Source organism: Perca flavescens, chromosome 7 (assembly GCF_004354835.1).
Source record: "Perca flavescens isolate YP-PL-M2 chromosome 7, PFLA_1.0, whole genome shotgun sequence".
Classification (NCBI taxonomy): domain Eukaryota; kingdom Metazoa; phylum Chordata; class Actinopteri; order Perciformes; family Percidae; genus Perca; species Perca flavescens.
The window spans coordinates 11,953,821-11,971,428 of record NC_041337.1 but is presented as its reverse complement, the minus strand read 5'-3'; the positions used below and the strand labels follow the sequence as shown (position 1 = coordinate 11,971,428).

The window sequence follows — 17,608 nt, the reverse complement described above, 5'->3', positions numbered from 1 at the left end:
TACTGGAGAAAAAAAAAAAAGCCTGTTCTCTCACAGGCTGCATCACTGATGGATTTTAAAATGATTTTGACGTTGATGAATGACCATCGTTGTGAGTGTGAGGGACATTTGTCTCTGCTTCTCACAGTGTATCCACTGATATGTTTTGATAATGAATCAATATAGTATTATAATAATCCATTTATTATTTAATATTTTATTATCAAGTTATTAGAGCACATTTTGCCACCTGTTTTAAGAACGACAGTTTACAAGCATTGGATGACAGGGCATTGTGTTGGGACTCTTGTTATTCCTATGAGCTCACATGTTGTACCTAAAGCGGTTTGCTTGGTATTGATAATTACTGTGAGGGTTTTTTTTTTAACCTCTTTTGCTGCAGTCACACCACGATGGGGAGAAATGGCAGTGCTTATTCCAAAGTGAGACCGACATGTTAAATTGCCATCAGAGTAACGTAAAGAGGTGCATGCATAAAAAAGGGTGTATTTCTACTCCAGCTATTGTAAAGGTCCCATGGCATGACAATTTCACTTTATGAGGTTTTTTAACATTAATATGAGTTCCCCCAGCCTGCCTATGGTCCCTCAGTGGCTAGAAATGGCGTAAACCGAGCCCTGGGTATCCTGCTCTGCCTTTGAGAAAGTGAAAGCTCAGATGAGCTGATCTGGAATCTTGCTCCTTATGAGGTCATAAGGAGCAAGGTTAACTCCCCTTTCTCTGCTTTGCCCGCCCAGAGAATTTGGCCCACCCATTAGACATCATGGCTTTCAAACGAGCAAAGTGGCAGTTGGTCAAGAACACACCCCCAACATCCACCTGCCCCCCTCTCTCCTCCTCAATAGCTACAGACACAGAAATGGCACATACCAAGGAAAGATCATTGTGGGACTTGCTCTAGTGGCTGTAATTCTGCACCAAGGCTGAATTTTGGGAAAGAGACTTCAGATACAGTATTAGGGGACCACTAAGGGCTATATAAAAGCACCTAAAGAGGACCATGTCACGGGACCTTTAATAGGATTGAACTTATTTAATCTTGCAGTTTAATTCCAGTCACTTCTTGCTCTTTCTTGAAGCGGTAACAGTGTCCTGCTGTCATTTTTCCTGATCAACCTATCTGGCAGGGCACTGGCTACCAAGAGCATTATGCTGCCAATTGAAACCTTGCTTCGCGGGTAACGCAACAAAGCATTAGAACAACTCCAGCTATGATTAATATACACCAGTCATAACTAATTACATTAATAATAAAGAATGATCAGACTTGTCATGCTATGTTTTCCCCTACCGCTCTATCATACTCTGCACTCTTGATAAATGCATGTGAAGTGGCAAGTGACTGTGGGGATAAACACTAAAAGATCATATAAACAAGACCTGAGAGCATCCAGACAATGGTCCCAACCTTATTGAAGCCCAACCTTTGCTTAGTTTAAAAGTTGGTGATTCTAGAATATCTTGAGACGTTTGCAAGATGCCGCAAGTAAGGCAATGGCTGTTAGCTTTTTCAGGTGAGACAGATTAGGTTATATAATGCCAAAAGAGTCTTGTTGAATAATCTTGTTTTATCAGGGATCGACCGAACATTAAGCGAAAGGCTGTGATTGAAGTATAAAAGAAATAGTATATAATCAGTGGTTAACATGCACAACTCAACACAATCTCTAAATATATTAAATATGGTAAAGCAATGATGGAATCACAATTGAGTAATCAAGCCTCTTGAAAGGCTATGATTTGCTTGATTTTACACATCTAGCAATCATTGTTTAGTTCTTACATTTTTGACTGATTGTGGAGCAGCTCTTTTGTTCTGAATATTATGTCAGTCACATCAAATATTCTAGTCTCGTATTGCATTGACTCAGCCAGTGAAACACAGCATGGGAACATCTATAACTTAAACTAAATCAGTGATAATATTCCTTCAAGTGTTTATGAATGCATCAAGTCAGTCCCATGAGGGGCCTAATTTCATGAACATAAAACACACTTTTGTGTTGATGTTTTCTTTTAGATCATGAGCGGATCGGGAAAGACTCATCCTACGAACAAGAAGGGAAGGTTCAGTTTGTGATCGATGCAGTTTATTCCATGGCTCATGCTCTACATAACATGCACAAGGATCTCTGCCCTGGAAATGTTGGCCTCTGCTCCAAGATGGATACCATCAATGGCACACTGCTGCTCAAGTACATCCGCAATGTCAACTTTACAGGTGTGTAATTCAACTGAGGTAGCTGAACTGCATGTACTGTATATAAAGTGGCAAGTATTCTGCTAATCTATACGGTGTCATAAGAAATCAGTTAATTTCTACCAAAGGAGTCTGAACTTTATAGCTGTAGCATTCTGAGGCATCTTTGGGTGCTATCTGAAGCAACTAAGCCTATGTCCTATTCATTTTTGGGACCAACATACTTATGCAGAGGCTTTGTGTGAGTATAGAGTGGTCTCCAACTATCAGGCTACTGAATGTAAATTATTCCCAGCAAGTAGGCTACAGAATGTTAATTATTTCCAGTAAGTATAAGAGGCTGAGATCCGTACGAGGGTGGACAACCAGAAGCAGAACTGCGCGTTTTATCATGGTTTATGATGGGCAGAAACTGTGCTTTGTGAGATTTCCCGCCTTATCTTGTCAGCATTGAATTGCCCACGCGAGAGATCTCCTGCTTGAAGTGCGCTGGCTGCAGAGTTAAAATTGCACATAAATGAGAGAGGGAAGAGAGTTAACACAAAGCACCATCAAACACAGGCATTAGTAGTTTTCCAGTGGCTGTCCTATGTAGACTTAAATCCTATTTGTTTGTGTAACTGGCCAATACAGTGGGTGGTGATCTCTGGGGACAGAAATAAGTATGAGTTGAATATACTTATGTACAAACAGGTCACAAAAAAAATCAGTTGAACACCTAAAATGTAATTGAGAGCCAACGTTTTGATGTCACTTTCTGTAGAGCCTCTGCTTCCAGCTTCATTAAATTAATGCAGTCCCTCATAGATCATTTCTTTTATCAGTCTTTCTGAAAAAACTAAACAAGTTCCTGGAATTTACTTTTCATATTGTATGACAATTGGCCTTGACTACTAGAGCTTGACCGATAAATCAGCATATTTCAGATATAGAGTGCATATGGAAAGTATTCACAGCGCTTCACTTTTTCCACATTTCGTTATGTTACAGCCTTATTCCAAAATGGATTAAATTCATTTTTTCGCTCAAAATTCTACACATAATACCCCATAAGGCCTTTTGTCAAAGCAATCCCCCAGAGCTGTATAGGCTAAGACACAAGTACAAAGTCGTACAGAGACCTTAGTCATAAAACTATGCTGTGGAAGCATATTTTCACCATAATAGCCATGCCAGCTGTGTAGGTTATTGTAGCCTCTTAATTTAAATCATTCAGGTTTGTTTTAGCTATGTGAAATCAACATGGACATGTCTCCACTGAAATACAATCCTATGTTAATTTTTTTCTCAGTTACTTTGGTGCATTTTTCAAATCATAATTTGCATTTGCACAACAGTGAGTGCATTTCTTAAAACAATTGGTGTAAACTGCAACGCATAGTGACTGACCTGAAAAATTGTGTATTTTCTGGAAATCTTTTGTTTGTGTCCAAAGCAAGTATTTATACCAGTGAATCACACTGACAAGTCCTTACGCCATTGTTTATACCAAGATAGTGAATTGCTTTGTGTTGTTGTCCATATTTAACAGTTCACTCTGTAAGTATAGTCTAATGAACAATGCACATGCAATGCAATGCACAAAGGGAGCACTATTCCCTATGTGACGTTACACATTATTGTCATTTCTGATCTGAGAAACGCGCCAAAGCAACTGAGAAGAACTGTACTGTTGTGAGCTGCGAAAACCAAATACCAAGTTGATTATACAGCTCCATACAGGTATTTATAGGATATATAAACATCATACATACAAATTTGTATGTATATGTTTATATGATGTAAAATATGTTTGGACTGATTGACACAAGTCACGTTCATATTCATTTAAGTTCACATATAGGTAGTTAGGTATATGGCTTTTACACAGAATAACTGTACCCATTTCCAAGTGTGTAAGCTCCAGTTTTGGAGGAATTAATTGCACATATGCATTAAACAAAGTGTTTTCCAGAGAATGAATGATGAATGTATGAATGTAGGCTTATATCTTAGCTTTATTATACCCAACTGCAATGAATGCAGACCTCTTACTAATGTATGTAAACATGCAATGATACAGTGTTGAAATGCAACATTTTTACCATTGATGTGATCCACTTTCTTGGTTTTAGTGAGGACTCGAGCAGCAGCGTTCTGAATCAGCTGCAGCTGTCTGATTTTTTAGGGAGACCTGTAAAGACACCGTTACAGTAGTCAAGTCTACTGAAGATAAAAGCATGGACAAGTTTTTCCAGATCCTGCTGAGACATAAGCCCTTTAACCCTTGATATATTTTTAAGGTGATAATAGGCTTATTTTTTAATTATGTTAATGTGGCTTTTAAAATTAAGGGTTAAGAGATATGGTGTTCATCAAAAGGCAGCAAAAAAACAAAAACATGACTGCCCTTATCTAAACATATGTAGTAAACCACCCAACATACTGTTGAGTAAGGTGATTTTATTATTTCAGTTATTTGCATATTTACATACTGTATGTCAATGTGATTTTGAATGAGGTTTATTAACAGAAGTTCGGCTCTCTATAAAAACCTATATGTAAACATTCCACTGAGGCCTGGGTGGTATTTCAGGTAGAAGGTTTAACAAACTGAGTCTAACCCTGATGTCTGAGTTGATTTACCCTGAGATGGGAAACTCTGAGTTTTTGGTTCCAGAACAGCTGATATGAGTTGGTTCAATCAACTCAGTAGGTTCATGCGCGTGCACCACCACAATAAAAAGGCAGCATGAATGGAGCCATGATTCTACGATTCACCATTGTAACAACCACAAACAAACGGGTCGGCGGAAATACTCACATGCGCACAAACAGCGAGTTAAAAAAAAGCAACACAGCGGCTGCTGCAAAAGAGATAGAATTTGCGTGGGAGAAAATTGCTGCTAGAGTAAATGCGTGTATTCCAATATAGTGTACATCATATTTAATTATAGCCTAATATTTACTGGAGAAATGGTATTGAACCTATAATCTTTCATTTAATCTTTCACATAAAATTTCATTTAGGTGCAATCCTGCGGGCGAAAAAGTCTTAGTCCTACTAATCCCATTCTGCAGCACCATCATTAACAGAATTATAATCCATAATCTTTTATTTCAAAGGGTTTACATCATTCACCTGCAATACTGTGGAACGTACTCCTTTTAAAAACACGTTTCAGAGCGAGTCACACTCTTCTGACGGCGCTTTGCTACAGTGGCTTTACTAAAATGCTCCGCATCACCAATGTTCTAAAGACAAATGCCGTTTGCAAAAAAACGTAATGCGACACAAATAATCTGCTGGGATGTAAGAGCGTAGATGGGTGACGTTAGTGATATGAGGACGGATAAGGTTATGTAGCCTAGGCTACGTAACTGATCGACTGGGAAGAAAAACGATACCGCTCAAAGAGGAAGTTATCTGAAAATTAAAATGTCGGGGCTTCAATATCATCTCCCAACGTTCGTTAAAACTCTCTGAAGTAAAGCAGCTTCTTCATCAATGGGATTGTAGACAAAAGGAAATACCATGTTTTGAGAAATAAAATGTTTTATAGTCTGCCTAACATGGTTAATAAACCAACATTTTTTTTTTATTCATGCCGATAACAAACTGAGCTAAAATGCGCCTGATCCAGACTGAATGAATGAATGAGGAAATGAAAGGGCGCTGTGTCAGAGGGAAGAGACTGAGAAACTCAAGGTTTCTTGAAGAAAACCTGCTCCCGACCAGGTTAGGTTCACAGGCTCAGTTACCATAGTAACTGACTCTGAGGTGAAGTTACCTCTCTTTCTGAAACGGAAAACCCAGAGTTTCCCTCATCTCAGGGTTACAAACTCAGAGTTTTCATTAAACCTGCTTTCTGAAATACCACCCTGGTGCACAACCTCATTGTCATCTGCCAATTGTATGCCAGTGTTGGCAGAGACGTGTTAAAATTCCACATTTCATAGCTAAAGCTGCACCTTATTTTATACTGTTGTCATAGTCCTGCATACGAACTAGAACGTTTAGACTTAGACTTCTCTTTATTGATCCCTTTGGGATGACTCCCGCAAGGAAATTAGATTTCCAGCAGCAGATTTTAGCATCTTACAAAACACTCTTTAAATAGAAAAAAAATACACTATAAGAATAACAATAAACTTTTAGCTAAATATTTTTACAAAAATAAACAAACCGTAAAACAACAATAAACTACAGATAAATAAAGATAGATATATAGGTATATAGGACTGTGTATGGTATTGTGTTATTATACAGTTAATAAATAAATGACATTTAGCATAAATTAGCAGTAAGTATATGTATGTGAGTAGATTATTAATAATTTATTGCACAGTGTTCTGTTCTGTCCTCTTTACCCTATTTCCTCCTCCCCCCAAGTGAGGAGTTGTACAGTATGATGGCATGAGGGACAAAGGAGTTCTTGAGTCTGTTGGTCCTACACTTGGGAAGGAGCAGCCTTCCACTTAACAGGCTCCTCTGGTTGCTGATGACGGTGTGTAGGGGGTGGCTGGCATTGTCAGTAATGTCCAGCAGTTTGTCCAGTGTCCTCCTCTCTGCCACCGTCACCAGTGAGTCCAGCTTCATGCCGACCACAGAGCCGGCCCGCCTGATCAGTTTATCCAGCCTGGAGGTGTCTTTCTTGGATATACTGCCCCCCCCCCAGCACACCACAGTGTAGAAGAGGACGCTGGTAACCACAGATTGGTAAAACATCAACAGTAGTTTGCTGCAGATGTTGAAAGACCGCAGTCTCCTCAGGAAGTACACCCTGCTTTGTGTCTTTCTGTACAGGTGGCTGGTGTGTGTTGTCCAGTCCAGTTTATTATCCATCCGTATTTGTAGGATTGCACAGCCTCCACCTCAGCTCCCTCTAGCCGGATTGGTCGCAGTCTTGGTCTGGACCTCCCAAAGTCAATGACGAGCTCCTTCGTATTAGAGGTGTTGAGCTGTAGGCAGTTAGTGTGACACCAGAGAGCAAAATCCCCCACCGGACTCCGATACTCCTCCTCTCTGTCACCCCTGATATACCCGACGATGGCTGTGTCATCGGCGTACTTCTGTATGTGACACAGCTCCGAGTTGTAACAGAAGTCTGAGGTGTACAGGGTGAAGAGAAGAGGAGCCAGCACTGTGCCCTGGGGGGCTCCAGTGCTGCTGACTACAGTGTCAGATGTGGTGTCCTTCAGCCTGACGTACTGTGGCCTGTCAGTGAGGTAATCCTTGATCCATTTTACCAGTTTAAGTACAGAACAAAAGACTGACTGGACACGCTGTTGCTGCATGTGTGTATAGTGCCTAAATGATTTACATATTATGAGATATGAAAAGTCTCCTCATATTAGCTTTGTTAGCTTTTTTGTTTTAGAGACAGTGTTTTGATGACTGTTTATGGAAATCTTGAAGAGGATGAACATAAAATATTCAGCTAAAGAATGTAGAAACAAATGTTTACAAGGTGGAAAGTTAGGCAGTAATTTACAGTCTTAACACATGCAAATAATATATGTAATTGTATATAAATATATAATTACACAAATGTAACACTTTAACATAGCAACAAGTAAGATGCCCTTTGAAACTTTGAAAATGAATTATAGGCCTACTGATAAACAGAAAAGATACATTCATGAGGAGGTCATGAAAGCAGCATATGCACCACTTTAACCTGCTGGCTGGTGAAGAAATAATATAAACGTACGCAGAAAGGGGTCTAACTTAGTTCAGCTTTAGTGGTTATAACAACTTGAGCTAATTATACGTCAGATGAGTAGCGGTTCAAAGTGTTCATGCAATTAAACAGAATGCAATGCGAGGAGTTTGACACGGTCTCAAACCTGCTCCGCCCTCAGGGATGATTATACAGTAAATGATACATTTGGATGACAATTACAGGGTGGTGGATCTTTGGGTGAGGGGCAGTCATTACACAGAAAGTACTGTACAAGTACATGACAGGAATAATTTATGGTAAATGAGAAAAAAAAAGGAACTTTTGGATGAAGCAAAAAGACTTGCCCACTGCTGCAGAATCCAGAGTTCATTTGGCAGCATCAGTGCCCGCAGCTTGGCTGAGTGCTCCAATGGACACAACAGGAGGTGCTGGAGATTCCTACTGGAGTCCGTTTCAGAAAGCAGGTTTAGTGAAAACTCTGAGTTTGTTAACCCTGAGATGAGGGAAACTCTGGGTCTTCTGTTTCAGAAAGGGAGGTTAATCAAACCTGAGAGAGAGGGGTAACTCCAGCCCATTTCAGAAAGAGAGGTAACTTAACCTCAGAGTCAATTACTATGGTAACTGTGCCTGTGAACCTAACCTGGTAGGGAGCAGGTTTTCTTCAATAAACCTCGAGTTTCTCGTGGCCGGGTTGCTCAGTGGGTAGAGAAGGCGCACATATACTGAGAGGTTTATGCCTTGACGCAGAGGTCCAGGGTTTGACTCCGACCTGTGACGATTTCCTGCATGTCTTCCACCTCTATCTCTACCCTTTCTCACCTAGCTGTCCTATCAAAAATTAAAGGCGGAAAAGCCCCAAAAAATTATCTTAAATTTTTTTTTTAAATAAACCTTGAGTTTCTTTCTCCCTCTGACACAGCGCTCTTTCATTTCCTCATTCATTCATTCATTCATTCATTCAGTCTGGATCCGGCGCATTTCATCGCAGTTGGTTATCGGCATGAATAAAAAAACAAGGTTTATTAACTGTTAGGCAGAAAATAAAAAAAAATTTTTTTTCAAAACATGGCATTTCCTTTTGTCGACAATCCCACATTGATGAAGAAGCTATATTACTTTGCAGGAAGTTAAACGTACGTCGGGAGATAATATCGAGGCCCCGACCATTGATTTTCATTTCCAGATACTAGCCTACGTATTTGAGCGGTATTGTTTTTCTTCCCAGTCTATCAGTTATGTAGCCTACATAACCTTATCTGTCCTCATATCACTAACTGCACCCATCGTGGACATGCTCTACATCCCAGCAGATTCTTGTGTCGCATTACGTTTTGTTTTTTGTTTTTTTTGCAAACGCCAGTTTTCTTTACAACATTGGTGATGCGGAGCATATTAGTAAAGCCACTGTATAGCAAAGCGCCGTCAGAAGAGTGTGACTCACTCTGAAGTTTTTTAAAATATTTTTGTAGTGTTCCCTGGACACAAACCAGTAAGCGCCATTAAAAAGGAGTTCCACAGTATTGCAGGTGAATGATGTAAATCCTTTGAAATAAAAGATTATGAATTATAATTCTGTTAATGATGGTGCTGCAGCCTCAGAATGGGATTAGTAGGCCTACTTTGTCATCCGCAGTATTGCATCTAAATGAATTATAGCTTCAATACCATTTCACCAGTAATATTAGGCTATACTTCTGATTAAATTTGATATTAATACACTATATTGGAACTTGCATTTACACTAGCAGCAATTTCCTCCCACGCAAATTCTCTCTTTTGCAGCAGCCAATGTGTTGCTTTTTTAACGAAATACATGTTCAAAATGCTGTATGTGCGCATGAGTATTTCCGCGACCAATTTGTTTGTGGTTGTTACCATGGTGAATCGTAGTATCATGGTTCCATTCATGCTGCCTTTCTATAGTGGTGGTGCATGCGCTTAACTCTGAGTGAACCTACTCTGAATTGATTGAACCAACTCAAATCAGCTTTTTTGGAACCGAAAACTCAAGAGTTTCCCATCTCAGGGTAAATCAACTCCGAGTTCAGGGTTAGACTCAGAGTTTGTTAAACCTCCTTCCTGAAACGGCCCCTGGTCAGTCAGAGCGTAACCCTTAGGTTGAATCCGCCCAACATTGTTATTAGAGTTACAAAATCTCTCAGGGAGGAGGTTGGTGTGGATGGATATGTCAACAAACCTCCTGACATGGACAGGTGACACTACTGTCTCTTTCCCATTTTTCTTTCTTTGTCTATTAACCATGATTATTAACCTCAAAGTAGTGCTTCTATTGACCACGATAAGGTTTCCTACCCTTAACCAAGTTGTTCCTAAACCTAACCAAACATGTACCATAGCAATGGCAGATCATAAAACAGTCAAATGAATAATTTTTTGATTAATATGAACAGTATTGACAAACAACGCCCTGCTGACAGGAATGCCAGATCATAAAACGCACATTATCTGTTCTGTATGGGGATGACAAACAACATTTTTTGCTGTCCATTTTAGATAGCAAGTTAGATTCCATGTTTTTGTTGGTTGGTTTTATTTATACATCTCATTTTTAAGGTAAGGCCAGTTCATGTGTTTAACATATCTACAGTATAAGTTGGAGTGGGAGGGAGGATGAGCTTACCTTCTTTAACCTCCCCGTCCTTGTAGGACCAGGCCCCCTTTAGGGATGCACCGAACCCAGCGTTCAGTTCGGAATTCCGCCGAACTTTGGGCTTTTTGACGGAGTTCGGGTACTGCCGAACGTCAGAATTTTTTTCGACCGAACGGCACCAAAGAGAATTAACAAGAGGCGAAACTCGAGAAAAAGAGACTAACGTTGTGTTGAGTTTCTGCTCTTGCCAAAGAGTATAGAAGTAACAAGAGGCGAAACTCAATAGAACGTTCCATTGCAAACAAAACTGACACGCACCCATTGACATATATATAATGGACCAATAGACCCCGTTGCTCTGGACGGAGACCAGTGAAGGCTATTAGAAGCACTTTTCCGGTGATGGCCAGCTTTACTGCGCAGCCTCCAACTGAGAGAGACAATGTAAATGTGACGTGAGCAACGTGTCTGAAAGTTGTAAGTCTTCTAGTAGCTGTGACAAGAGAAATCTCAGTCATCACGAATCTCGCAGAGACCGTGATGGATCACGAGAAGCAACTTTTGGTAAGTATTATGATAAATTATTTTGTCATTTTGCATAGTATTTATTTAATTTAAAATATAACGCCAGTACGCCAGATTAAGTTAATGCATATATCATTTAAGCTAGCTGAGGCACTGGTAAATATAACATGCTTGCTTGCACATGTTGTATAACGTTAATTTTAGACAAGCAACTTTTGCTAAGTATTATGATTAATTATTTGGTCATTTTGCATAGCATTTATTTATTTTAAAATATAACGCCAGTACGCCAGATTAAGTTATATATCATTTAAGCTAGCTGAGGCATCGGTAAATATAAAATGCATGCTTGCACATATTGTATAACCTTAATTTTGGCCGAATATAACCACAAAATGGCGTCAACTGTTATCTAGCTACATCGCAAAAGAAAATGGACGAATCAGTCATATAAAAAAGTTAATCGGTAAATCGCTTTGGACAAAAGCGTCTGCTTTTGCCTGTTGAATAACAGATAGGTAATAGATGGACAATAATGTCACCAATAACATATAACTGAGGGTTTCCCTTTTCATTTTTCTTTCCACATAGGTTTAAATACTTAAACATTAAGCTGTTAGCCTACACCATGCCTAACAATCAATTGTAGGTGCCCAAAGGAAGTATTACACAAGTTGATTTGAATTGTATAACTAAAACCGATTGGGTCCAAATATAATCCCTGTCAGCTACTGAATTCGCAAACAATGCTGTCTCTGAAGAAACAGGACCCTGGGATATATTTCAGAACTGTATGAGAATGTGCTAAAATAAGATGTTAGTTGTAATGTTATTTAGTCATACCAAAGCTAACGTGCTCTGTACTGTTCCTTTTTATTTTTCTAGGACTTGTCCCCATCCTCCACCTCGGGGACAGCAGGAGAGACTATGGCTATAAAGCCTTCAGTACAAGTCCAAATAGGTAACCCACCTGACACACTGCAAATCAATACATGGCATGACTTCACACTATAATTAAGGTTTAACAGTAAGCAGTAGCAAAGAATGTAAAGCCCTCAAACGTTGTATAATACCTATATTGTCATATTATTATTTCAGTGAACAGATAAGAGCAATTCAACTGTGATTTATTGTATATCTGCATAGACCTTTTCTGTTTTGTTTATGGCCCGAGACAAGTTACTTGTGTGTGTTAACATGTGTGTACTGACACTTTCACATAAAAAAATGATTTGGATAATGTCGTGAGGAAGAGAGGGCCAGAGAGACCATGGGGGCCATTCTTGGCCTAGCGGCCAAGGTTCACTGGTTTGGCTGGGGTGGACTTCGATGGCACTCTCTTTTCTTCCCCACGACGAATGTAGCTAGCTTGAGAGGAGATTGTGGGTCAGCTGCCTTGTTCCCCCTTCCTGTTGTTTGTGTCTCCCTTTTCCCTTCTGTGTCTGTCTGTACTGTTTGTCTCCACCTGGAAGTGGCAGGGGGCGTGTCTAGAGAACCTAGGTCAAGAGGCATGGCCATTCATCCCTGCTCTGTCACTGGCACAGCTGATGCACATTCCATGATTCACACCTGTAGTATTTATACTGCAGTTACATACTCCTACGAGGTAACTTGGCGCAGTATCCCTGCACGTATTTCTAGAAACTCTCATGATTTAGTATTTTCTCTGTCTAACTTCAGTTCCTCTGTGCAGATCCCGCTGTTACCTGCTTCCTACCTGCCGTGCTCTGCCGTACTGCCTGCCTCACGCCACTCAGACACAACCACCTGCTTCTCCTGGATTCTACTCGGAACTTCTTTGGATCTGCCACTGCCTGGTTCCCTCAAGCTGCAGTCCATTCCCAGAAGACTACAAGCTCAATATTTATTATTGAAACACACAGTAGACACTTCAAGTAGACATGCTTTGACAGAAATGTCATGTGGTTTTATTACTTATGTGGTAGAACTTTATAATGATATATATTCAAAGTCAGTGGCCTACACAGTGAATATTGATAAGGGAGGTGTCAAGACACCTTTAGATTAGATTATATTTCTCTTCAATGTCATTGTGCAGATTACAAGTACAGAGACAATTCAATGCAGTTAGTGTCTAACCACAAGTGCAAAAAAAGTACAGTATAGACAGGTAGTGTAGTATAAACATTATATGGCATAGTGCAGTGCACACAGTAGTATACAGTTAACCAAGTGGTATGGTTTACAGTAAGGCTATTGAATTGAATTGAAAAAACTTTATTAATCCCGAAGTGCAGTGTATTAACAGTAGCATTATAAGAGCAGAACACATGGATATGCAGTATGAACAATATATGTACAGTATGTATAGATATGTGCAGTGTAATAACAGTAACGTTGTATGGGTGGTGTGTGAGGGGAGGTGGAGGACTCAACGTTGATGGCTACCTCCTTGTTGCCCCTATCAAAGCGGCCCTATGGATGTGGTTCAGCTCATCAGGCACTATGATCAGGCACAGGCAAGGAGGTGTCGAGCATCTTAGATGGCTTCGACCATGATGAAAGGGATCCCTCATCTTCACACGTAGATGTGTAAATAAATAAAGGAATAACGTTAACCGCAATTGGCATTGAGTTTTTTTTTTCTCCATTGGCTGTATAATTTCCCCATCCCCCGTGTAAGCCTTGTTAACCCTACTTCATTATTTAACAACATTTACATTTCTTAAAATATACTTGTTCGTGGATAAATGTTACTTCATATGAATTCACTTGCCACATTTCGAAGTATGAGTAATTCCAATCCATCAAAACGTTGCTGAAAACTGAAATATTATATATAATAAAGCTGAAATATTTTCTTCCGATGCTTTTCATAAACTCTATGGGCTTCTCACTTTCTCACTTGACTGCATGCCTCCACACCATAGACAGTATACAAGCTCCACGCCCCCCGATTGCCTGCGAGCTTGGCCGTCTATGGTTTCTCCTGGCAATACGGTAATTCTTCGACTATGCGACAGTAAGTCGCATGGTTATGACAATCCTTAGCCTATTTTTACAAAAACATCTGCTACGGAATCATAACGTGAGGTACAAGGTAATGGACCCTTTTATACATTGTCGTGTTTCTTTAGAAATAAACAATGGACAAATAGTCTTTAAACGCTTCGGATGTAAAGTTATTCGCAGAGCGTGGGGGTAGCCTACTTTATGGGATTATAAATCTAAAAGGCTAATATTTTGGATATTGGTTGGATCTTGAGATTGGGTAAACATAGGCCTTGTCAAAAATAGTTTTTCCCACTTGTGTGCCAGGCATAATGTTGCCTATTCTTTTTTATTTTTTACACTTAAAATATAAAGAAAAATGCACTGCTGTGGACGTTGTTTACTTCATTAATGTGTTTACTGTGTTAAGAATGGGAGTAGGGTTTGGTTCGGCAGAATCTTAACCAGTAGGTTTGGTATTCGGCAGAACCCCAAAAATCTGGGTTCGGTGCATCACTAGCCCCCTTATTCAATTTCTTTTAAGAAATCAGAATGCAAAGGCAGTAATTGTAATGCTAATATTGTTGTTTAACGAAGGTAGTCTACAGCATCCGAAGGGCAACAGAGGGGGGATGGAAGCAACAGAGATCAGCTTTGTTGGTGAATAAACTTAGGTTACATTGGAGACAATGTACAAAATGGTTAGAAGAAATGACATGTTTGGCATTTACTTCCTCAGAGGTAGTGTGGTGTATATATTTATGTAAGAGAGTTTTCAAGTAGAGACAAAGTAGCAAAGGGGCAGAGCAAACATGGATATGAATTCAGTATGGATGTTTTTTTTTTTTATGAAGTAGTCAACATAACCTTTTATTGTTGGGGATAATAAAGGTTAACTTGCCACTTTGTTTGCAGCAGTTCGTTTTCATCCCTAATGGATATTGAAAGGAAACTCTGCCGCACTCAGTGTTTTACTGTAGGCTCCATCTTCAAAGTCAAAACATTGTTTACCTGCACTGAGTGTGCTTATCACTATGTAAGCAGGTCAGTCCTCATTTGTGTAAAATTCTTGTGAAGATTTCTTTTTGCAGTTGTAACTCCAAAGTCATACTTGTTTAGTTTTACAAGATGGATCAATTCTCCCAGCGTAGGAATAGAACTTTAATCTGAAGTACTGTATATCAGGCTTCTGTTATAGAAGTTAACTTCAATTCTTTAAAGGTGCAATTTGTAATATTGTGTGTAATACTGGCAGCTAGCGGTTAAAATAGTTACTGCACTACCAATTCAAAATACTGGAGAGTTGTTTCCCCCGCCCCCTCCTGCCCAGACTCGAAGTTCACGGGGGTTGCCAGGCTGGGACCGCAGCATTCACAACAATGTTGCCAGACGCTTTTCTCACATAGCCAGACATTACTCCACAGCACAGCGGAGTACCTAATGTTAGATGCTAGTCTCACATAGCCAAACGTTACTCCACAGCACAGCGGAGTAGCTAACGTTAGATGCTAGTCTCACATAGCCAGACGTTACTCCACAGCACAGCGGAGTAGCTAACGTTAGATGCTAGTCTCACATAGCCAGACATTACTCCACAGCACAGCGGAGTACCTAACATTAGATGCTAGTCTCACATAGCCAGACGTTACTCCACAGCACAGCGGAGTACCTAACATTAGATGCTAGTCTCACATAGCCAGACATTACTCCACAGCACAGCGGAGTACCTAATGTTAGATGCTAGTCTCACATAGCCAAACGTTACTCCACAGCACAGCGGAGTAGCTAACGTTAGATGCTAGTCTCACATAGCCAGACGTTACTCCACAGCACAGCGGAGTAGCTAACGTTAGATGCTAGTCTCACATAGCCAGACATTACTCCACAGCACAGCGGAGTACCTAACATTAGATGCTAGTCTCACATAGCCAGACGTTACTCCACAGCACAGCGGAGTACCTAACATTAGATGCTAGTCTCACATAGCCAGACGTTACTCCACAGCACAGCGGAGTAGCTAACGTTAGATGCTGGCTATATTGACAGTCATAAAAGCCCGTGCTCACGCGGAGCTCTGTAACCAACTGACAGACACACTTTTTCGGCTTAAAATTACAGTATGAACCGCTAAAAACACAACAACCTCACTGTCCTCTCCACACGTCAGTCAGGCACACTTCCTTGGCTTAGAATTACAATACGAAACGCTAAAAATACCACTACCTTGCCGACACACTTCATTGGCTTAGAATTACGGCAACAATCGCTAAACACACTGCAAACTCACAGTCCTCTCTTTCCGATTTACAGCCCCCCTCTCGTGGCTTAAAATAATTCACCGTTGTTGGCTCCAGCCGCTGAAGAGGCTACACGCTGTAAACAGCCATGACAACAGTTAGCAGGGTTAGCATGGCGGCGTTAGCCAGGACCAGTCGGGATCACTTTACTGACTGTGTCTCAATTGTTTTTGCGAGTAACCAACTCGGTTACTCTAGCTATATAATTCAATGTGAGTACATAAATGTTGAAATGACAAAAAATGCCCGTCCCTAGTAGCTGTGATAAATCAGCATGAAGCTAATGCTTACCTCAGGAGAAAATAAGCCAACTCTGCGTCCTTTTGGGCTCTAAGCTGTCTCCATCTTTCAAATACATCTCCAATATTTACCAGGGGGTTGTTACGTCTCTGGTCACGCAACTGTTAGAAACATGCCGTTTTCTTTTTTTTATGTCATGTAGAATCTATCTCTGTTGATCCTGTTCGTTTGTTTGCTGCTTTCATGGCTGGGTTTACGTTTTTACAGGTATATCTGGCAACCCGGCCTGCCTGTCAAACTGGGCCGTTTATAACAACACACAGACCAAAACAAACATAAATTCCGTCACGGAATGTAAATTTCAAAAAGAAAAAATACTGAAATTAGCATTGTTGTCAGAAAAGACAGTATTTCAGTTTAACATGTTTCCTTAATATCTGATGAGGCATTGGTGTCATTTTTGGATTTATTACAGTATAAATATTACATATTGGACCTTTAAGCAGTCTGGTATTCATGGTGTTATGTTACTGGATGGCATGTCAGCACTAAAGCCATTGGGGTTACTACAGGGATGGCTAGAAAATCAATGCTGCTCATTACCGGAAGACTGCTTTGCTTTTAAGAGTTTTTCGGCAAAGATGAGTGGAGAATTTAAAAGGTTTGTAGGAAAACAACGGGAATATCCACATTATCCCAGTGTATTCTGGGAATTGTAGACATCCATGCTGACTACTGGAAAGAGGAAACCCATGCACTACAAATAATGAAGATGAAGTTGATACTTACTGATGCATGGCATTAGATTGTGATCCCATCGATGCGGAAGAAAACCGCTCCTGGTTACATTCAGAAATAGTTTTCCTGAGGACTTTTTGTTTTTACGAAGTAACCTTGCAAAACATAAACCTGATAGCAAAGCTGTGCTAAAAGAGGATTTATTTTTTATATATATATATATATATATACACACACACACACACACTACATGGTAGATTTCTCTGTTTCCTTATTTTGGAGTTTATGTCATCTGTGGTAATGTCTCATGTATGTTTGTTGGTGTTATTAATCTCATGAATGTTTGGATGTATGTGTATGTCCTCATTAGGATGTATGT

At 40.0% G+C, this 17,608-nt stretch overlaps 1 protein-coding gene across 1 annotated transcript in view; it reads left to right on the top strand.

Annotated features, from left to right (window-relative positions):
• LOC114558505 (metabotropic glutamate receptor 4) overlaps positions 1 to 17,608 on the top strand; it is a 151,111-nt gene that overhangs the window by 117,485 nt on the left and 16,018 nt on the right. The window contains exon 6 of the mRNA XM_028582565.1: positions 2,021 to 2,221. Within this exon, the coding sequence (XP_028438366.1) occupies positions 2,021 to 2,221 (201 nt within the window). The remainder of the gene's footprint in view (positions 1 to 2,020; positions 2,222 to 17,608) is intronic.